General features: G+C 37.1%; 1 protein-coding gene across 1 annotated transcript in view; it reads right to left on the reverse strand.

The window, feature by feature from the left end:
* Positions 1-23,806, reverse strand: part of SEMA3E (semaphorin 3E) — a 264,006-nt gene that overhangs the window by 86,823 nt on the left and 153,377 nt on the right. Inside the window, exons 3-4 of the mRNA XM_014843190.3 lie at positions 6,144-6,203; positions 3,398-3,517 (exon numbers count right to left, since the gene is read on the reverse strand). Of these exons, the coding sequence (XP_014698676.2) occupies positions 3,398-3,517; positions 6,144-6,203 (180 nt within the window). The remainder of the gene's footprint in view (positions 1-3,397; positions 3,518-6,143; positions 6,204-23,806) is intronic.

Consider the following 23,806-nt stretch of genomic DNA (forward strand, 5'->3'; position numbering starts at 1 on the left):
CAACACTGTTAAATATCCTCAAAATCTCTCATAAAGACACTTAGAATAGCTTCTTTTAATTTCTCTCTGCCTTTCATCTCTCTCTGCTTGAGTCAATCCTAAATATTACTAATGTCATGTCAATCAGCTACTCTATTCAAATTCCTTCATGGTCTCCATGCTGTATTCAGATAACTACAGAATGCCACTGTCTAGGATTAAAATCTTCCACCAGTTTGCCCCAGCTTCATCTCCTGCTGTTCTCCAACCAACTAGACTAATGTCTACAAACTAATCCGATACGTGCCTGCCTCTGAGGTATTTAATCAAAGTATTTTCCTTGCCTATAATAATTTGTATTTCTCACTCCCTCATATAAAATCTTATCATGACACAAAATGGAGTTTTGGAAATAAACCTCTTACTGTTCTTATCATATGGCCACAAGTTCCTCTTATGACACATACAAGACTTTTTTCAAAATATATTTTTAATCATATTTGATAATTACAGGATAAAAATATTCAATATTATATATATGAGGGTGAATTACATGGAGGTCCACTTCTGCTAACGAGGATGCAGCTTGCATTGCACTAACTCTTCCACAGATAATGATGATAAACTAAGTAAAAAAAATATAAAAACAATTATTTGAAGGCACGGGAGATCAGTTAAGAGCAAAGACTGGAGAATTTTTGACTCAAGGAAATCCCCTAATTTAAGTGGTGAGAAATGGCTAGAACTCAAGCAGAAAGCTAGAGACTTACTAGCTTGGCAAGTCATAGAACCAAGATTTAAAGTATCAGATCAGCGGAAAAGTGAGAAGATATATCCAGAAACTGAGGGGGGTACCCTAAAACCTGTATATATTCTCTCCCAAATACTTAGCTGACACCTGAACTGCATGGGCAAGGAGAAAATGAAAAGCAGTGGCTGGAAAGTTGAAAGAGATTTGTGGCTGCTGCCCACTCCAAGAGAGTTTTGAGTTTGAGTTCAGCCAAGTACACCACCTGCTGGAATAAAAATCCACTCTCTTCAAAAGATAATACAATCCAGAATGCAGAATGAAAACATATAATCTATAATGTCCAGTATGCAATAAAAATTACTAGACATGCAAACAAATAAGAAAATGTGATCCATAATCAAGACAAAAAGCAATCAATGCAAACTTACCTTAAGTTGACCTAGATGTTAAAATTAGCACACAGGGATTTTAAAACAGCTGTTAAAAATATGTTCAAGGGCTTAAAGGAAAATATAGCCACAATGAGTAAAAATATGGGGGAATGCTCAGTATAGAAATGGAAAATATACAAAATGAAAGTTCTAGAACTGAAAAGTACAATATCTGAATGGATCACTAGTGGGGTGGACTTAACAGCACATAGGGATGTCACTTGAAAGGGTTAATGAACTCGAAAATAAATCAATAGGATTTATTCAATTTGAAAAACAGAGGAAAAAAGATTGAAGGAAAATGAACACAATCTCAGTGATCTGTGGGACAATGCCCAAACGTCTATCAAATATCTATCTTTCTATCTATCTATCTATCTATTCATGAATCCCTGAAAGAGAGGAGTGAGGCACAAATATTATTTGAAATAGCAATGGCCAAAAATTTGCCAAATTAGGTGCAAAACATAAACGTCTGTATTGAAGAATCTTAATATTCCAAGAAATAGAAATACCAATCTCTTCCCCTCCACCACCACACTCAGATAGGCACAGTATAGCAAAACTGCTGCAAACCAAAGATAAAGAGAAAAATCTCGAAAAATAAAGCAATTACAAACATGATAATATCAAAATGAATAAAATCTTAATTTACATCAGAATATGATTAGAAGACAATAAAGCATTTTTGAGATTCTGAAAGAAGAAAAACAAGTTAATCCGGAATTCTGTATCCGGGGAATATATTGTTCAAAAATAAAGGCATTTTCAGATAAATAAAAACTGAGAGGATTTGTTGCCAATAGATCAGCACCACAAGATTATATATTCTGATTTTGTATACAGGTATACATGTGTGTTTGTATACATATACGTATGGATATACGTATATACATATGCATGCTTCATATATTTGTATATGCGTAAATACTGCAACTTTGCACTGGACTGATTTGCCTGCATCTCTGTTTAAAATTCTCCCATTACATCACCTGCATTGTTTCTTTAAAATAATTCAGTAAATACACTGTGATGTGTTTGTGTATGCTACTTAAATTTATTCTACAACTAGAGGTGGTTAGTTAATATTTAAAATATGCTAATCAAAAATCCTGCCTATAAGGATACTTAATAGCTGAAGTATCTCAATCAGGGATACTCTCAAGAGGCAGCTAGGGTAAGCACTTCAAATATTGCTAATTATATGAACACCAGAGTGTTAACTAGTATGAGGAATAACAGAAATAACTTTTCACTAGTGAAATGAATTTTGTTCTTTATATGTGTGGCAGCTGAAAATACTTTATAGTCACTGCTGCCCTTTCATAAATGGGGTATAAGAATCAAGAGAGTCTAGCTGCTTAACTACAGAATATCTAGAGCTCTGGTTTATCTGTGTCCCATCTTAACGTAGGATTCTGCCTTCTGACCTAAACGAAAGGTAACAGATCCTGACATCAGAATCTTGTTTAAAATATTTCACATTGAAACAGATGCAAGGTACTTGAAAATGTGCCTAAAACAAATGAGCTGAGAGTTTACTCAGTTTGCTGAAACAGGTTATGTGACTGATCTACAAGCCTGCTCATTTTAAACATTATATGCATGTGGCAGAATTCAGTTGAGATTTACTTTCATTACACCATATTGCCTAGTGGTGAGGGCTTGGCGGAAGAGACATTTAGCTCTCACTCACTAATATTTAGTTTCAGCCATTTTGCAATCTCCTCCCATGCCCAACTCCACCTCCCCAACGTCACTGCCTGAGAAAAGGAGGCATTACAGAATCAACAAGTGTTTGCATGTCCTTTGTAAAATATTAAATGTAGTAATTTTATTTATATAAATTTACTTATATATATATATATATATATATATATCTGTGTGTGTATATACATATGTATATTCATTCTAGTTTGGTGGTTACATTAATAAAAATTTATATAAGAACACAATAGAGACACAGTTTGATATTAACAAATATTTTTAAGTGGACAAATTAAGTAAATGAAATTGTTGTGTGAATGAATATATAAAGAATTAATTGGTTCACAGATTTCACAGCTGATTGGGCTTGTAAAGGCCCAAAGAGACCATTTCTTTGACTCAAGCAAACTGAATCAGTAAATCACAAATGCTTTTCTCTTTTGTCGGAGGAAATTCCACACCCTTTATTTTAAAACAAAGTTCTTTTAAGCATTACTTTTATTGGTAGCGATGAATGAAATCATCTTACCTCCAAATGGTAGCCAACTCTGATGAAGGCACAAAGTGGGTCAAAAGCTCCAGTACCACAGGTCAGAAGGTGTGTCCTGTTATAGTGATGCAAAACCCGAACATAATTTGCACATTCACTCTAAGTCAGGAAAAAAAAAGGAAGAAATTGGTTAGTGTAATAAAAATGTCTGGCCCTTTTTTGATTTCCATTTTTCCTAACCCTAGAAATCTCATGTTTAAGTATCCCTTGGCTGTAGGAGGCAAAAGGGGCAGATGAAAAGAGGACAAGGACCAGTGGAAGAAGAGACTGGGGTGCCGGATGCACATTTTAGTTAGCAGTGATGTATGAATTACACTTACTAATGGGAGTGTATCATTTTCACGTGTTCTACTACACAACTGAGGAATAAAAGAAGCACTGTTTGGAAATGTATTTGAGTGTAAAGATTTGCATGGTAATATGTTCCACTGAGTAACTAAGTTACCCAATGCTTTTATTTTTTAAAGGACAAAAGGGGCCCATCAGTGGCAATTAAGTTCACACATTCCACTTCAGCCTCCCGGGCTTCGCTGGTTCTGATTGAGGGTGCGGATCTTCACACCACTTGGCAAGCCATGCTGTGGCAGGCATCCTACATACAAAGTAGAGGAAGGTGGGCACGGATGTTAGCTCAGAGCCAGTCTTCCTCAGCAAAAAGAGGACGATTGGCAGCAGATGTTAGCTCAGGGCTAATCTTCCTCAAAAAATAAAATAAAAATTTTAAGAAAGCACATACAAACATGAATCAGCATAAAGTCAGGACACCAATAATTAGAAAAAGCTTCATTACCTATAAGGAAACGTGCAGACTTTAGGGCATCACAGAATTTTGATGTTTGAGAAAATGTCTTATATCTTCAAACTCATTACATTCACATAAAGCACCTTCACAGAGAATTTTCAAGTAAATAGACAGAAAGCTGACCAATAAAAATAACATTTTATACCTATTATTGTAAGATTACAGTCCAGGGCTCAACAAACTTTTTCTATAACGGACCAGAGAGTAAATATATTTAGTTTGATGGGTCATCTGGTCTCTGTTGCAACTACTTACCTCTGCAGCTATAGCATGAAAGCAGCAATAGATAATACAAGAATGAATGTGTGTGGCTGTGGTCTATTACAACTTTATTTACAAAAGTAGATTGGCAGGCCACATTTGGCCCAGGAGCTCAAGTTTGCCTACAGAGATTCAATTATAAGCTTTTTGAGGACACAATCTTTATACATCTTTGTATTCCCCAGTTAATCAAACACAGTACTTAATACATATTACATGCTTAACAAATTTTAATGCATCAATCACTAGGTGAGTTTTATGATCAGTATGCTGAATGAAAAAAAGAGTTTAAAATTGCTTTAAATGAACCTGGCTAAATTAATTCTAGCAAATACCTTGTTGGCAAATTAGGTGTCGCTAGTTTACTTAAAATAAACTATGAGAGAAAATTAATTTAAATTTTTTTAAATTTTAAAATAAATATGAGAAAATGCTAAACTTTTTAATGCTAAATATTACTTCGATATCAATACATGCAATAATCAGTAAATGTAATATTTTATAAGGACAGATTGTGACTTTAAAGTCCCTCATATAACAGTATTAGGATAAAAAAGCCAGCAGAACCATCTCACACTAAGTGCTTCAGATTATAGTATTCCCTTGGTAAGAATGAGGAATTCACTACACTTATTATCCAGGAAACACAGACAAATTTATTTCTTCAGTTTCCCACTTGTGTAGCATTTTATTCTGTGGGTAACTCATATAGTTGGAAAAGTCTAATCATTCGGGTATAGGGAAAATATTCTATTCTCATATTGCTATAACACCTGCTTTTCATCTCTTGACACTGTCACATCTTGACTGAGCCAATTAGATCACATTTTGGCTTAGATTGACATAGCCTAAGAGTGTGTTCAATTAGTTATCATCAGGCTGTGGACCAAGGCAGCAAGAATGTCTTGACTCACTTCTTGGCTGTGACTCACTTGCTACAGAGAATCAGGAGTTGTATGTTACTCTCTTACATAATATTTTGTTTTCTCACTGAAAAAAAGCATAGGTTAACTTTCAAAAGGAGATGTGCATGCCTTCCTCCAAAGACGCGTATGGTGTCATGGGCCAGCTCTGCCGAGCACGTGAAAGTCCCCCTTTCATTCAGGGTTTTGTGTGTTAGGATCTCTGTCAGGGCTGCTGCGGCTGCATACCCATTTCTCACTCACACACTGCAGGCAAGCTGTGGAGAAATGGAGGAGTGATGGTGTAAGTAGGAAAGAGCCTAAAAGCCTTGTGGAATAGGTCAGGCATGTTTATTGCCTTTGCCATCTTCTTTCAAACTTTCCCTTTTTTCTCCTTTTGTCCTTCATTTGTTTACAATTTACTAATCAAAGTGAAACAAAATCTCACAAAGAATGTGCTTAGCATTTCCTCAAATTAAAAACTTACCTGCAATAATTTTTCTCCCAAATACATAGGAAACAAGCATTAGTATAAAGTATTTATAAATCTGAGTTGATTAAAATGTAACAAAGCAAAGTAAAAACCAAGATATGGATGACACTTTAACTCTACACTGAAACTAATTTTTAAATAATTACACATATGTAATGTATATGTACATATTGTATATGTATATGTGTATATGTTTTTTAAGAGCAAATAAAAGGTTAGGGATTTGGTCCTCTGTGATTTCCTTAATGTACAATGAAAAATACTTACCGTGTCTTTTCCTTTCATTATGCATTCTTCTACTTTTAGTGCTGTACTAGGCCAGTGTATCTGAAATAAAAGATAATATACTATTACACAACTAACTATAAAAGTAAACCACACTGAAAAACCATTTCATTTTTTCTGCAACTCAATGTTTTCATTTTGTTCTATTTTCTGAGAAGATAAAGCAACACTTTATCTTCTTTACATCATTATTTGCACAATTTAGGCACTTATCTTTGAGCTTACACTTCAGGCTAAACCGTACTACTTTTTAAAATCTTTTTGAAGGCTTACCTCAAGTCTCAGTCCGTCAGAGGCCACACACCCTTCAAGCAGCCCTGCTGTATGCTTAACCTGCCGTAAGCTCTGGCCTCCAGTTCTCCTGAATCTGACTGTCTGCTCCTACAAATTCAAGTGCCCCTTTGAGCTGGTTTTGCATTTTTACCACCTAACACAGAACTTGGTGTGTGGCGGACTCCACAGACCACGCATGTAATGTTCTCTGCATGAAAGGATCAGAGCACTGAATGACTCTTTAAGTGCAAATTTACAATGTATCGCCTAATAATGTACACTACATGTTGACTTGGATTACTTTTCAAAACTTTGTTTAACTCTATCAGTTTCCCACTGGATTTCAGAACATTTTCATTATATTTCAAGTTTGTTGGTTTCCTCCTTGAAGAGAGAGAATATCTCAAATTCTTCTTTGTCATCTCCAGTATTACCTAGCATTTTGTTGGGGCCACCAGCAGAAATCAGTAAGTACTTGTTATCTGATTCCACAAATTTCTGACCACGAGCTGTATTATTTTTAATGAAAGAAATTGTTTTCTCAATCATTTCCTTTTCTTTTCTCAGACTGCTTCTGTTCCTCTTTTTGCAACTATACAATTAATTATACTATGTACCAGACAGTGTGGTAAGAACTTTTAGTTTTTCTTTCTTCTGCTTTATAAACTCATGTGCAGAGGTTTGAGTTTGTCATGCTACTCAATTCATGGCTCATTATTATTACTGGTCTCGAGAGGTCCCTCTCATTTCAATTATTTATTTCCTTCCATTTCTCTCTCCATGTTCTACTTGCAGCCCTCCAGGGGGCAATCGTTGTAAACTGTTGCCAGGCACCTTTTTGTTTGTTTGGATATACTCTTTTACAAAGTATGTATTATTGCTTTTTGTGCACAGTTTTAAATTTATGCAAATAGTATTTTTCAATTTATGTAAAGTCTTTCTCATCTTTTTCACTAAGAAGTGGGTTTTTTTTTTTTTTTAAAGACTGGCACCTGAGCTAACAACTGTTGCCAATCTTTTTTTTTTCTTTTCTGCTTTTTCTCCCCAAATCCCCCAGTACATAGTTGTACATTTTAGTTGTAGGTCCTTCTAGTTGTGGCATGTGGGACGCCGTCTCAGCATGGCCTGATGAGTGGTACCATGTTCATACCCAGGATTCGAACTGGCGAAACCTGGGCCACTGAAGCGGAATGCTTAAAAACCGGCCCAGAACTGGGTTTTTAAGATCCCTGCACAGTCCTATGTACACATACACTCTGTTGTTTTTAACTGCTTTGTAATATTCAGGATATAATGCCCCTCATTTTCTTATCTACCCTCCCAGTGATGGACATTCAGATTGCCTCCAAATCTCCACCACATCAAACACTGGTACATCTCTGTACATGTTGCTCTGGGATCTGTATGAGAACATCATTGGTAGGCACAACCAAGAGCAGAGTTACTGGGTCTTAGCATAAGCATACACTTAATCTGTTAGTGTAGTGGCAGATTGCTCTCCAGAATAGTGACATGTTTATATTCCACCAGCAATCCTCACTGACACTTGGCATTATCAGCTTTCTAATTTTTTAATGAGCACTTTAGATTCAGCCTTTAAATTAATCTGTACCACAACTTTATCAAAGATGCGATATTATCTGGGAGCTTCTTTAAAATTATGTGGCATTCTCTGTCCAACTTCACAATGCAGTAGATCTACGGGTAGGAACCATAGAGTAACTGTAGCAACTGGTAAGTTCTCAAATGTTTCCTGTGCCTCAAGACCTTAAGCCTCCTAGATAATAGTTTATCCCCACATCTGCTGGATCAATCACCCTTCCCCACCAGACTGACGAAGCTCAATCAGCCTCCTTTCTTGTGTCTCTCTCAAAATTCCATGGAGCACCTTCTCATGCTAACGTATCACCTTCATGGCTCTGGTGGTCAGGCGATGATGGATTCCATTTTGAGGGAGGCTGGCTGTCACCAGAACACCCTATAGTTTTTTCGTCTTTGCCTCCAAAATCCTGCACCTTAGATCTGCATGAACTGGTATATAGAACTCCTAAGATGTTCTATCTTCCTCTCTTATCTCTATGGCTTCTTTGAATCAGGCTATAAATATTTTTTTTTTGGTTCCCTTCTTTTAGTAAGCAATCATCTTCCATTCTCAAGTTAACATTTTGGTAAAGAAGTAGAAACTTCCCAGTAGAGTAGCTTGGGATTCTCAAGACATTATTTTTAAAAATAGCCTTTTTCTCCTTAAGAGTCTTCAGGGCCTAGATTGAGAAAGGCTCAGGTATGGCTTCCTGCTACCCAGTGTCAATGTTTACTGTCATTAGACTCTATTGCTTTTCCTACCTATGCAATTTATTTTTTCCCTTAAGGTCCCTATTATCTTTCCCTGATATCTCCTTTCCCTACATCCACCACCATCCCATTCTGTGCTCTGTTAGCCTGGAAAGACATTCTGGTTACGGAACCACATATTAGCTGTTGCTGATTGGATGCATTTTTATTTGAGTATACTGCTTAATTATTTTTAAATTAGTGGCCAACATTCAAAAATGAGCAATTTTGCATAAGAACCCAGATTTTTAGTTTCTTTAGAAAAATGTGAAGACAAGCAACATGCATACATTCCTATGTGGCAACATTCCTCTGCAGTTGAAAGTCTGAAGCCTTCTTTCAATGGGACAGGCACTCTGATTTGCTTCAGACTTTTCTTCTACCTGACTGGCCACAATAAGCAGTTTAGTTTTTGAAATCTGATATACAAGTTGAATCCTGAATATGGTCAAGATTTAAGCTTTTCTTTTTAAGCTGTGCTCCATAAAATATCAGTTTGACACTTACATGCTAGAAGTGGAAGAGGCTTATCAGTTAACTCACACATTATGTAGCCAAACCCACTCCCTGATATATGAACAATAGTGGAAATTTATAAAAGTGGTGACAATAGCATTTTACTATGATGATCCCTATATGATTAAATTTATTATCACAGGAATAAGCGCTGATGGTTTGAATTATAGGTATAAAATATTATTTTGGTGTTCTTATTAGTGTAATGGGCCCCCAAAAGTTTCTTACTAACAATATATTCAGCATCAGATGTTCTTGTTTCACAGTGTAGTATATAAACTTCTAAATGAAAACATATGAGCTTTTCTGTTATGTTGTGGCACAAAAAAGAGGAAAAAAGTAGGGATATAAAAGAAAACCACCTAACAAACCAAAAGCACACACAAAATCCTGGAATCAATATTCTTGATTGTAGCAATGAATCTATCAGTGGATCATGCATGATTTAGGAAAGACATCACACAAATACTTCACTATTAGGTTCGGTTGCAGCCTTGCCTCAGCCTGAGGAGAGTTATTAACAATACTCACTTGTGAGGATTAAGAATAAGGATCCTGGAAGTGAAACTGTAGAATTTATAAACTTTACTGATTCATTATTTCGGAAAAAATTCTTGTACTGAGGGATAGATTTTCTCAGATGACTTCTAAAATCCATTCTAACTTGAGATTCAATTTGGTTTTGGAAGTATAATTTTACTATGGGTGCATAAATTGTTAAAAAGTCTCTTCTATAATGTGTGTGTATACATATATATATAAACATAAAACAAAATACAAATTCATTTTAGGATCATCTATCATTGGAAAGATTTTCATGACTAGCGAACACCTCATCAGTAATTCAGAATAATGTTTTATATTCTTAACATACAACTTATGAGATGCAAGACACTTCTTCTCAGAATATCAGCATCCTTTCTTATTTATTTTTCTTCATTATGTAAAATGATGACTTCTTTAAACTGTATTTCCGCAATTTGGAAGTATTAGATAACTCAACCAATTCTTTGGAAAAATATACCAAGTTCAGCTTTTCTTTTTTTTTTTTTTTATTAATGTTATGATAGATTACAACCTTGTGAGATTTCAGTTGTACATTTTTGTTAGTCATGTTGTGGGTACACCACTTCCCCCTCCGTACCCTCCCCCCACCCCCCCTTTTCCCTGGTAACCACCGATCAGATCTCCTTCTCAATATACTAATTTCCACCTATGAGTGGAGTCATATAGAGTTCGTCTTTCTCTGACTGACTTATTTCGCTTAACATAATGCCCTCGAGGTCCATCCACGTTGTTGTGAATGGGCCAATTTCGTCTTTTTTTTTGGCTGAGTAGTATTCCATTGTGTATATATACCACATCTTCTTTATCCAGTCATCAGTTTCTGGGCATGTAGGCTGGTTCCACGTCTTGGCTATTGTAAATAATGCTGCGATGAACATAGGGGTGCAACGGACTCTTGAGATATCTGATATCAGGTTCTTAGGATAGATACCCAGTAATGGGATGGCTGGGTCATAGGGTATTTCTATTTTTTACTTTTTGAGAAATCTCCATACTGTTTTCCATAGTGGCTGTACCAGTTTGCATTCCCACCAACAGTGTATGAGGGTTCCTCTTTCTCCACAACCTCTCCAACATTTGTCGTTCTTGGTTTTGGATGTTTTTGCCAATCTAACGGGGGTAAGGTGATATCTTAGTGTAGTTTTGATTTGCATTTCCCTGATGATTAGCGATGATGAACATCTTTTCATGTGTCTATTGGCCATATTCATATCTTCTTTTGAGAAATGTCTGCTCATGTCCTCTGCCCATTTTTTGATCGGGTTGTTTGTTTTTTTGTTGTTAAGCAGTGTGAGTTCTTTGTATATTATGGAGATTAACCCTTTGTCGGATAAGTGGCTTGTAAATATTTTTTCCCAATTAGTGAGCTGTTTTTTTGTTTCAATTCTGTTTTCCCTTGCCTTGAAGAAGCTCTTTAGTCTGATGAAGTCCCATTTGTTTATTCTTTCTATTGTTTCCCTCAACAGAGGAGTTACAGTGTCCGAAAAGATTCTTTTGAAACTGATGTCAAAGAGTGTACTGCCTATATTCTCTTCCAAAAGACTTATTGTCTCAGGCCTAATCTTTAGGTCTTTGATCCATTTTGAGTTTATTTTGGTGTGTGATGAAAAAGAATGGTCAATTTTCAATCTTTTGCATGTGGCTGTCCAGTTTTCCCAGCACCATTTGTTGAAGAGACTTTCTTTTCTCCATTGTAGGCCCTCTGCTCCTTTGTCGAAGATTAACTGTCCACAGATGTGTGGTTTTATCTCTGGGCTTTCAATTCTGTTCCATTGATCTGTGGACCTGTTTTTGTACGAGTACCATGCTGTTTTGATCACTGTAGCTTTGTAGTATGTTTTGAAATCGGGGATTGTGATTCCGCCGGCTTTGTTTTTCTTGCTCAGGATTGCTTTAGCAATTCGCGGTCTTTTGTTCCCCCATATGAATTTTAGGATTGTTTGTTCAATTTCTGTGAAGAATGTTCTTGGGATTCTGATTGGGATAGCATTGAATCTGTAGATTGCTTTAGGTAGTATGGACATTTTAACTATGTTTATTCTTCCAATCCATGTGCAAGGAATGTTTTTCCATCTCTTTATGTCATCGCCTATTTCTTTCAAGAAAGTCTTGTAGTTTTCATTGTATAGATCCTTCACTTCCTTGGTTAAGTTTATCCCAAGGTATTTTATTCTTTTTGTTGCGATTGTGAATGGGATAGAGTTCTTGAGTTCTTTTTCTGTTAGTTTATTGTTAGTGTATAGAAATGCTACTGATTTATGCACGTTAATTTTATACCCTGCTACTTTGCTGTAGTTGTTGATTATTTCTAATAGTTTTTCTGTGGATTCTTTGGGGTTTTCTATGTATAGGATCATGTCGTCTGCAAAGAACGAGAGTTTTACTTCTTCGTTACCTATTTGGATTCCTTTTATTTCTTTTTCCTGCCGAATTGCTCTGGCCAGCACCTCCAGTACTATGTTGAATAGGAGTGGTGAAAGTGGGCACCCTTGTCTTGTTCCTGTCCTCAGAGGGATGGCTTTCAGCTTTTGTCCATTGAGTATGATGTTGGCTGTGGGTCTATCATATATGGCCTTTATTATGTTGAGGTACTTTCCTTCTATACCCATTTTACTGAGGGTTTTTATCATAAATGGGTGTTGGATCTTGTCGAATGCTTTCTCTGCATCTATTGAGATGATCATGTGGTTTTTGTTTTTCATTTTGTTGATGTAGTGTATCACGTTGATTGACTTGCGGATGTTGAACCATCCCTGTGTCCCTGGTATAAATCCCACTTGATCATGGTGTATAATCTTTTTGATGTATTGCTGTAATCGGTTTGCCAAAATTTTGTTGAGGATTTTTGCATCTATGTTCATCAGTGATATCGGCCTGTAGTTCTCCTTCTTTGTGTTGTCCTTGTCAGGTTTGGGGATCAGAGTGATGTTGGCTTCATAGAATGTGTTAGGGAGTTCTCCATCTTTCTCAATTTTCTGGAACAGTTTGAGGAGAATAGGTATTAAGTCTTCTTTGAATGTTTGGTAGAATTCTCCAGAGAAGCCGTCTGGTCCTGGACTCTTATTTTTGGGGAGGTGTTTGATTACCGTTTCTATTTCCTTACTTGTGATTGGCCTATTCAGATTCTCCATTTCTTCCTGATTCAGTTTGGGGAGATTGTAGGAGTCTAGGAATTTGTCCATTTCTTCCAGGTTGTTCAATTTGTTGGCATATAGTTTTTCATAGTATTCTCTTATGATCTCTTGTATTTCATTCGTATCTGTTGTGATTTCTCCTCTGTCATTCCTGATTTTATTAATTTGCGATTTCTCTCTTCTTTTCTTGGTGAGTCTGGCTAGGGGTTTGTCAATTTTGTTAATTCTTTCGAAGAACCAACTCTTTGTTTCATTGATCCTTTCTATTGTCTTTTTTGTTTCAATATCGTTTATTTCTGCTCTTATTTTTATTATTTCCCTCCTTCTACTGACTCTGGGCTTTGTTTGTTCTTCTTTTTCTAGTTCTGTTAGGTGTCGTTTGAGGTTGCTTACATGAGCTTTTTCTTGTTTAGTGAGGTGAGCCTGTATTGCAATGAATTTCCCTCTTAGGACTGCTTTTGCTGCATCCCAAATGATTTGGTATGTCGTGTTCTCATTTTCATTAGTCTCCAGATAAAATTTGATTTCTTCTTTAATTTCTTCAATGATCCATTGTTTGTTGAGAAGCGTGTTGTTTAGTCTCCACATTTTTGGACCTTTCTCTGCTTTTTTCTTGTAGTTGATTTCTAGTTTAATAGCGTTATGATCAGAAAAGATGCTTGATATTATTTCAACTCTCTTGTATTTATTGATGTTTGCTTTGGTTCCCAAAATATGGTCAATCCTTGAGAATGTTCCATGTGCACTTGAGAAGAATGTGTAACCTGCTGTTTTTGGATGAAGTGTTCTATATATATCTATTAAGTCCATCTGGTCTAATTTTTCATTTAATTCTATTATTTCCTTGTTGATTTTCTGTCTGGATGTTCTGTCCATTGGTGTTAATGGTGTGTTGAGGTCCCCTACTATTATTGTATTGTTGTTGATGTCTTCTTTTAGTTCTATTAAGAGTTGCTTTACAAATTTTGGTGCTCCTGTGTTGGGTGCGTATATATTTATAAGTGTTATGTCTTCTTGGTGGAGAGTCCCTTTTATCATTATATACTGTCCCTCTTTATCTTTCTTTATCTGTTTTGCTTTGAAATCTACCTTGTCTGATATTAGTATAGCGACACCTGCTTTCTTTTGTTCATTATTAGCTTGGAGCATTGTTCTCCATCCCTTGACTCTGAGTCTGTGTTTGTCTTTGGGGCTGAGGTGTATTTCCTGGAGGCAGCATATTGTTGGATCTTGTTCTTTGATCCATCCTGCCACTCTGTGTCTTTTGATTGGGGAGTTCAATCCATTTACATTTAGAGTGATTATTGAGACGTGGGGGCCTACCACTCCCATTTTGTGTCTTGTTTTCCGGTTTTCTTCAGTTTCCTTTGTTTCTCGTCCCATGGTTTAATCTGTTCTGATGTAGAGCTGCTACTCTCTGTTGTTGTTCTTCTACTTATCTCCTCTGCTCTTGGTTTTGTAGCCCCTTTCCTTTTTTGGATTTTTCAGGAATGAGGGTTTTCCTGAGGATTTCCTGAAGAGGAGGTTTTGTGGCAATGAACTCCCTTAATTTTTGTTTATCTGGGAAAGTTTTTATTTCTCCATCGTATTTGAAGGATATTTTCGCTGGGTAGAGAATTCTCGGCTGTAGATTTTTGTCCTTCAGATTTTTGAATATATCATTCCACTCTCTTCTAGCCTGTAAAGTTTCTGCTGAGAAATCTGCTGATAGCCTGATGGGGGTTCCTTTGTAGGTTAGTTTCTTTTGCCTGTCTGTCCTTAATATTTTCTCCTTGTCGTTGACTTTTGCTAGCTTCACTACTATATGCCATGGAGTTGGTCTTCTTGCATTGATAAAGTTTGGAGATCTATTGGCTTCTGTCACCTGAAGATCCATCTCCCTCACCAGATTTGGGAAGTTCTCAGCCATTATTTCTTTGAATAGGTTTTCTGCCCCTTTCTCCTTCTCTTCTCCCTCTGGTATACCTATAATCCTTACGTTGCATCTCCTAATTGTGTCTGATAATTCTCGGAGAGTTTCTTCATTTCTTTTAAGTCTTGCTTCTCTCTCCTCCTCTGCCTGCAACAATTCTATATTGCCATCTTCCAAATTGCTAATTCTTTCCTCCATATTATCGGCCCTACTGTTCAGAGCATCTAGATTTTTCTTAATCTCCTCTATTGTGTTCTTCATTTCCAATATTTCTGTTTGGTTCTTCTTTATCGTATCAAACTCTTTTGTGACATAGCTCCTGAACTCATTGAGTTGTCGGTCAGAGTTCTCTCTTAACTCATTGAGAATCTTAATGATGGCTGTTTTGAAGTCATCATCATTTAGGTTATATATCTCATTTTCTTTGGGATTGTTTTCTGTGTATTTGTTACTTTCTTTCTGTTCTGGAGATTTAATGCATTTTTTCATATTGCTTGATGTTGTTGATTTGTGCCTCTGCATGGAGATAGAGTTTAGTTGCTCCTTTCACTTGTTTCAGCTGCTGCGGTGGGGGGAGCAGCTGTTTATACTTCACCAAGCAGGAACCCTGTCCGTAGTTGCTAACTGGGCCTGGGCCCCTCTTCGTAGCCACAGTGGCCCTTTGGATTCCCTCCTCTGCCGTGGGGGCCATCACAGGGGGGCTTCAGGCTGCTGGTGCCTACTGTTGCAGCCCACCTAGATGTGCTCTCTCCTTGGGGTCTGCAACGGTGTTATGGGCTTTTCCAGCGGCCAGGGGTGGGATCACTTATATTTGTCGCTCTGTTGCTGTCGGCACCCACCAAATCTCACTTGTCCTCTATGGGTCGCAGGAGAGCTATTGGCATCTTCTACAGTCTGTGGTTAGTACATCTAGCTATGCTGCTTTTGCCCTGGGGTCTTCCAGCCTTGTGGCTGGTGGCTGGGTGCCTTCTACTGGTGCTGTGCAGAGGCTTTCCCTAAGGCTGCTGTGAGCCTGTAGGGTTTCCCCCTAGGCTACTAAGCTGGGTCTCTGGAACTCTCTCCAGCCCCAGTCCTCTCTGAGATCTCCGGCAATCCCTAGCCCCACGGGGCAGGCAACGGCAGCTGGGGGTCGCCCCACCCTCTGGGATTCTCTCCGGGCCTCTCCCGGAGCCGTGAATGCTCAGCGTGGCCCCTCTGCTAACGGCAGACAGAAAGTTTTGTCTGCTGCCCGGGCGGAGCTCCAGCGCTTCCCCTCCGGGTCGCAGAACCGGCCTTTGAAAGTTCCCCCCGCCCCGGTCCTCTCCGAGATCTCTGGCAATCCCTAGCCCCACGGGGCGGGCAACGGCAGCTGGGGGTCGCCCCTCCCTCTGGGATTCTCTCCGGGCCTCTCCCGGAGCCGTGAATGCTCAGCGTGGCCCCTCTGCTAACGGCAGACAGAGAGTTTTGTCTGCTGCCCGGGCGGAGCTCCGGCGCTTCCCCTCCGGGTCGCAGAACCGGCCTTTGAAAGTTCCCCCAGCCCCGGTCCTCTCCGAGATCTCCGGCAATCCCTAGTCCCACGGGGCGGGCAACGGCAGCTGGGAGACCTCCGTGCCCTCCGTGTCTCTCTCTGGGACCCTCCGGGTGCCCCGAGCACCAGGCTGGGTCTCCCCGCCAATGGCGGGGAGAGACTCTCCCCGCGGGCTCGGGTGTGCAACTCCAAAGTTTCCCTCTGCATTTAGGAGTAATTGCGGGGGGTTTAGGTAGGGTTCTGGTCACCTGTTTCCACTGTCGCTCCTCTGTTGTGTTCTCGCTCCTGCCCTAGATGTGTGTAGATCCTCTGGGGGCGTCCGTTGGAAGAAAGCCGCTTGCGGGTACTAGGCTGCCCGTCGGGGTCGGAGAGTTTTCACCTATTTCCACTTCCTCCCGGAGGAAAGTCCATCCGCCTTCCGATGTATAGTCGCGTGGGTGTCTCAGACGTCCTGAGATGCTGTCTGGATATCCTTTGTCTAGCGATAAGTGTCCAAATAATTGTAGACTCGAAGGGCGAGAGACAAAGAGGACTACTCACGGCGCCATCTTGGATCTTCTCTCCCAAGTTCAGCTTTTCAATGTTCAAATAGATCCTGGTCAGTAAAACAATCTCCATATATTATCCTACATTCCCCTAAATCACTACTTCATAATGATTATTTCCAGGACTATTTGAACATGCTATTTGGGGGGAAATTCTCCATAGCATTTCTACACATCAATTGACAGCTTTTCTTCTATACTGTCTTTTCAAACAGTCTTGGAAGATAGAGATAGAATCTCCCTCCAGCCAAATGGAAGATTTGTTTCCTGACCAGGATAATAAAGATAATGTCTCCCTCTAGGCAGAGGTTGGACAGGTTTGCTAGCAGACCCCTTAGAAAATTGGGAGTTTTCTAAGTTTGAGATTAATCAGGTATAACATATATTCATTGTGTATGCAGTGACTATCTGGGCTGCTAAGCCTCACTCCCTGGGAGACTTGAGGGGGAAAAGGCAACTGATGGAAACATGAAGCTCATACTGCATGCCTGCTGTGAGTAATAGAGTCCTTTATCTCTAACCCATGAGTTTCATATCTTCTGCCAACATCTATGAAATGGTGACAGGCTAACTTATTGTCTTGAAAATGAGGTGAAATCTCAGACCCTTCACAGTTCTTGACACAAAGAAAAGATAACATATTACGTAATGGCGAAGATTCTAGTATTGTCAGAATAAGTGTTTCTAGTAGCAAACCTAATAATGCAATTACTCTAGGAGTAACAAAATCATTATTTTAGGTACATCTCACAGTGTTTCACAAAAAACTCTTTCCTGCTAACTTTTTCAAGACATAGCATTTCTCCCTCCTTTGATCCTCTGTATTGTTTTTCTTACCTTCTCTACCTAAGACGATAATGATTTGTGTATTTAACTTCAGTTCTTTCATTAGACTATAAGTTACAGAGGGCAAGGCAGTGGCTTATCTCTGTATCCCTACCAATACCTACCTGGTACAATGCCTTAAATGCAGTCACTGTTTACTCAACGTCCATTGACTGACTTGTATCAATCAATACACTTCCATCACATGCTTTGAAAAATCAATTCACTTAAGGAGCTTCCAGTAAAGTTTGAGAGATAAGACTTCATTGACACGAAAATGTTGTAATCAGTGTCAGATGAATGAGACAAGTAACAATTTCCAATTTAATCAGGGAGGAAATCCTGTAAGATGTTAGCAATAATCTGGACTTTGAAAGACTAGTAGGATTTCTGAGGGCAGAGAAAGGGATCTTAACCAGATCATTTTGGGTAGATGGAAGGAAGAGAGGTAGAGATTAAATTATGAACACTCACTACTATAAAATCCAACACATGGGAACTCTCCAAAGGAACAACGGAGTTATAAATTTACTCGTTTTGTTTTTGCTATTGTTGTTTTGGTTTGGTTTTTCAACAAAATTTAACAGTCTCAGGACTGCATTCAAATGTTCACAAAGGTGAGAAAAGATGACAGAGAAAGACCTCACTGGAAATGGAAAGTTATTTTAAAGCTATCATGTACAAATGTTCTGCCAAGATAGTAAGGGAAATGATTTTCTTCGCTTGTTTTGGCAGTCAGGAAGTCTTTTGGTTCTGCTCCAGAATTTAGTGTCCAAAAAACACCGTAAAATTAAACTGTTTGTTCACACAAAATATTTTTAAAGGCAGTAACAACAGGATATAATGATATTTCCAAATCCCTGCACCAAAAATGGTACAAAAAGCAAAAGGTTAAATACACATCATTTCATCACAATACTCCTACAATATAGTTTCATTGTTTCAATATACATTAACAGGCCATTTACTATTCCTGCATATCTCAAAGGATAAATGAAACATAAAATAAAATAAAAATTTAATTACAAAGTAATTTCTTCTGGACTCCCTATTGAGTCTCATAATTATACCAGGATTAAGGATTTAACAACTTATTGTTACAAGATGTTATGACACTCAGACATTTAGGAGAGCAAAAACAGATAAACAAAGAAGAAATCATTTAACTGTCTAAAAGAAGAGCATTTCCCTTCTTATTTTAAAAAAATTAAATAAAACGATCCAGTTAATATGTCTCTCTTCATCTCTCTTCATGGAATACATTTAATTGACTAAGACACTATTATAAACTCATTTAATATTCTCTTCCCAATTCTATTATGCTAATGAATAATTGAATAATAGTGAATGTTTATATTTTAGTTTTTCTTTCTATATTTTACATCTATGTATAGTATCAGCGTCCATTAATGTAATTTTAATTATACGTCCTATAAATATCATTAAAATCAAGAAAATATATTTTGACGATGACACATTAAAAGAGTCCTAATGGTTTATAGGTGGTGGTCTTTAACCTGACACACATTATCCTTCTCAGTGTTTATGCTTTTATACTTAATTATAATGACTGTCATTACTCAAGTAGTTTTTATGGCAGAATTATAATCTTTTGGATTATAGACAAGATTTGTATTTGAAATGTTTATACTCCAAAGTATTTGAATTAGAACAATATTATAACTACAAAAACATTATTGGCCTGATGCATACCTTTTTTAGTGGATGAAATTTACTCAATTGCTATCACTAATGTGAAATACCATCTGCTATTTATATGCAAATTACATTTTAATGCCTTTCACTCAACAAAAAATTAAATTTAAAATACAAGATTTTTTTCACCTTTGATGCAATAAAGTTGAATAAATGAGAAAAGTATAAATATTTTTACAAAGGTGTCTAACAGCGCTATATCTACAGATATCCAAATTAAGAGTACAATTTTAGGTAAAAATAATAGTGTTGAGAATAATTTCAGAAAAAAGCACTAAAATTTAGAAACTTAGAGGAAAACTGTGAGTGAAATTTTGTTAAACTGAAAGTTTATTACTGAATATGGAATATTCTATGAAGTCCCTTAAAATGTAGATTTAGTAAACAAACAATCACTTTTGATTTCATCATGGAATGAAAAAAGAAAAGAAAATTTTATACCTCTTACTAGTATTGCTATCTTCCAGAGAATAATTTTGGTTTGTTTTTCAGGAAATCTGAGTAATTCTTAAATGTGCACGGATTGCAAGGGGCTATAAGACAGAACACAGACAAGCTAATCTCCTATCTGTGGTTGAATACTAGAGCCTCCTGGGGCTCTCAGCCCTTACTGTAAGTAAACAAGAGGGATACACTTCCTTCTCATATTAGTCAGTGGTTTTTCTCCACTACTCTCACCAACAACTGTCTCACTAATTTGTTCATCATTGTTATGGTAAAATATAGTCAGGAAAAGGTACTAAGAACCAAGAGGAAAGAAATACCTTATAACTAAAGGCAGAACTAGTGTTACACTGAAGACCAATGTGGGCGACATGAAATTCACACCAAAGTAGTAACCTGGCTCTCAATGATGTGACATAGTGCAACGAGTATAGGCTTCTAAGACAGGTGGACATGGTTTTAAATTGTGACTGCTACTTACTGGCTTCATGACTCTAATCTCTTCCTTCCATCTATTCAACATGCTGCTGCTAAAACAATCACACTAAACTACAATTCTAATTGTGTTATGCACATACTCAGAATCTCCCACTGGTTCCTGCATTGCCTAGGAGATTAAGTTTCAACAGCATAATAGTCAGCATTCTTCAGTATCTATTCTCAACCACATTTTAATCCTTAACTTTCACTCTGTACCCTGTTCTCACCCATATGCACCCATCTCACCTATTTACTTCAGCCAAGGATATTAGTCATTATTTCAAACTGCTTTAAGATTTCCGTCCTTCTTCCCACTACTCACTCTGTTCCCACTACCAAACTGTGCGAATAAAAAGTCCAACTATCATTCAAAGCCCAATTTAATTTATATCTCCTCCAGGAAACCCCAGGCCTCAGCTTTTATATACTTTCTGAGCATTTTATTTGGACCTTTATTATAGTTCCATTCAAATTGTGCTATGACAAATGTCTGTACATGTGTCTTCTCCATTATGTTATAAATATTTCAGGGTAGGAGCCATTTTATTCATTTCTGCGTATGTCATATCACTATATATGTTTCTAGAACTTAGTTGAATAGCCCCTAAAAGCATGTAGTATTCTTACACCTCACTTAGAAATGGCAGTAGATTGGAATCATGTGCTGATTCTATGTCTAGTTTAGATAATAATCATGACAGCAAATATTTAGAAGGTACTTACTATGTTCCAGGCACTGTTCTAGGCACTTAATGGTTTTTTAAAAAATTTCTTAGAAAATTCCTGATGAAATCAGAGTTCTAATCTAAGAATTCTCCCATTATCTGTGGATTTTAGAAACTTTAGAAGAGAGTAACGTGCAGAAGCTTCCCTCTTTTGGCAGATGGGAGGTTCTCATATTAGATAAGACAAACAGAATTATAAAGTTAGAATTTTTACAGTGAAGAGTATGATTTACCATTAGGATTGACTTTCCTATTTTTGAGTGAAGGTCAAGGGTCTTTTACAAATGTGACAAAGATATAACAGAGCGGAATTTCACTGTGAAAAGAGTGTTATTACGTGGTCTAGGAAATGCAATGAATTAAATAATTTATAATGCAAATTCAGTAACTAAAAAAGGCTAATATAATACAGTGAGTCTGTTAAATGGTAAGTTCTTATCTATTTCAAAATTGCATGAGAAAAATCAGTCTTATGTAACTATGTAAGTTCTCATTATTACATATAAAACAATTATTTACTTAACATTACATATAGGACCAGTATTTCCTAGGGCTTAAGGGACACATAATTCTCCGGTATTTTCAATGTTGGATGCACATTACAATCACCAGGGAAAGTTTTAAAAAGTACCACTAATTATTCCTCAGTTCATTCCAGGGGTAGGGCCAAAGCATAGATATTATTTACCAGATCATCAGGCACCATTAATGTGCAGTTAAAGTAAGGACTATTTCCACACTGTAAAACAACATCCTCACTCTGTGTGCCAGTGGGGAAGTGGGTAGGTGGTTGGCGAGGAAGAGGGTAGAAGGCAGACAAAATTAGCCTAAAAGAAATTAGAGAATAATTAGTTTGAAAACAGTTCTGACAATTAAGTATAATGGGATTTGCAAGAGGGCAGACACTGAGGAAAGCAGATTTATTAGATGATATCAGGATTAGCAACAGGCACATTTTTATTCTTTCAGTGTCTGGATTCTTTGAGTACCTACATCTTCAAAGATGAACATAACACAGTACCTATTCTTAAGGAGCCATCTTATAAAGTAGACTGACAAGTAAACAGCCAATTTTAATACAATATGAGAATCAAAACCAGACCAAGGAATAAGGAAGGCCTGGGAGAACCTTCTCAAAATCTAGTTTAGAGGAGGAAGAAAATAGCTTAAAAGAAAAAACAGTGGCTATGCTTGAAGGCAATTCCAGGCAAGAAGAGTGTATAAGGATAAGGAGATATTAAGAAGAAAATAGAGGTGTTTGACATCACTAATAATCAGAGAGATGAAAATCAAAACCACAATGAGTTATCATCTCACATCTGTTAAAATGGCCCTTATCAAAAAGACAAGAAATAACAAGTGTTGGAAAGGGAACGCTTATGCACTGTTGGTGAGAATGTAAATTGGTGTAGCCACTATGGAAAACAGCATGGAGGTTCCTCAAAAATTTAAAACTAGAACTATCATATGATCCAGCAATCCCACTTCTGGATATATATCCAAAGGAAATGAAAACAAAATCTTGAAAAGATCTGCATTTCCCTGTTTACTGCAGCATTACTTACAATAGCCAAGATATGGAAATAACCTAAGTGTCTGCCAACAGACCAATGGGTAGAGAAGATGTGGTGTATATGTACAACGGAATATTATTCAGCCATGAGATAGAAGGAAATCCCTCCATTTGCAACTACGTGAATGGAGCTTGAGGGCATTATGCTAAGTAAAATAAGTCATATAGAGAAAGACAAATACTGTACAGTATCACTTACATGTAGAATCTAAAAAAGCTGAACTCAGAAACAGAGAATAGAATACTGGTTGCTACATGTGTACCTGTGATGGATGGTAATTAGTCTTTGGGAGGTGAACATAATGTAGTATACACAGAAATCAAAATATAATGATGGATACCTGAAATTTATATAATGTTATAAACAAGTGTTACCTCAATAGAAAAAAAATTTTTTTTAAGGAATAATAGTTGCTAGAAGCAAGGGGATGGGGGAAATGGAGAGGTGTTGATCAAAGGGTACAGACTTTCAGTTAAAAGACAAATAAGTTCTGGGAACCTAATGTACAGCATGGTGATTATAGTTAATAATATTGTATTATATACTAGAAAGTTGCTAAGAGAGTAGATCTTAAATGTTCTCACTACACAAAAGAAATGGTAATTATATAACATGATGGAGGTGTTAGCTAACACTATAGTGGTAATCATTTTGCAATATATAAATATACCAAATCAACATATTGTACACCTTAAACTGACACAATGTTATATGTCATTCTATCTCAATAAAGCTGGGAAAAAGGTGCACATAGAAGTGATCTGTTAGCAATGTGTTGGTGTGAACAAGTGGAGATGAGACTAAAAAGGGAGACAAGAGTAGATCATGAGGGCCTACATCTTTGCTAAACTTAAAAATTTATAATAATTTTTAGTCAGAAGTTTTAGAATGTTTTATAAGATGGAAATTATGGAGGAGTTGTTAACTGGGGCTTTAAAAAAGAATTCAGGGAATTCGTCAACTTCAGTTGAAAAAAATCACATCATTATTTGCACCAATCTCCAACTGAAATTTAGCACTTCTATCATATAAAAGTAGGAAACATAACAGACGTTTTAATATTACTTTAGAGTTGTTGCACGTATCTCAAAATAGC

This window comes from Equus asinus, chromosome 1, assembly GCF_041296235.1.
Source record: "Equus asinus isolate D_3611 breed Donkey chromosome 1, EquAss-T2T_v2, whole genome shotgun sequence".
Lineage (NCBI taxonomy): Eukaryota > Metazoa > Chordata > Mammalia > Perissodactyla > Equidae > Equus > Equus asinus.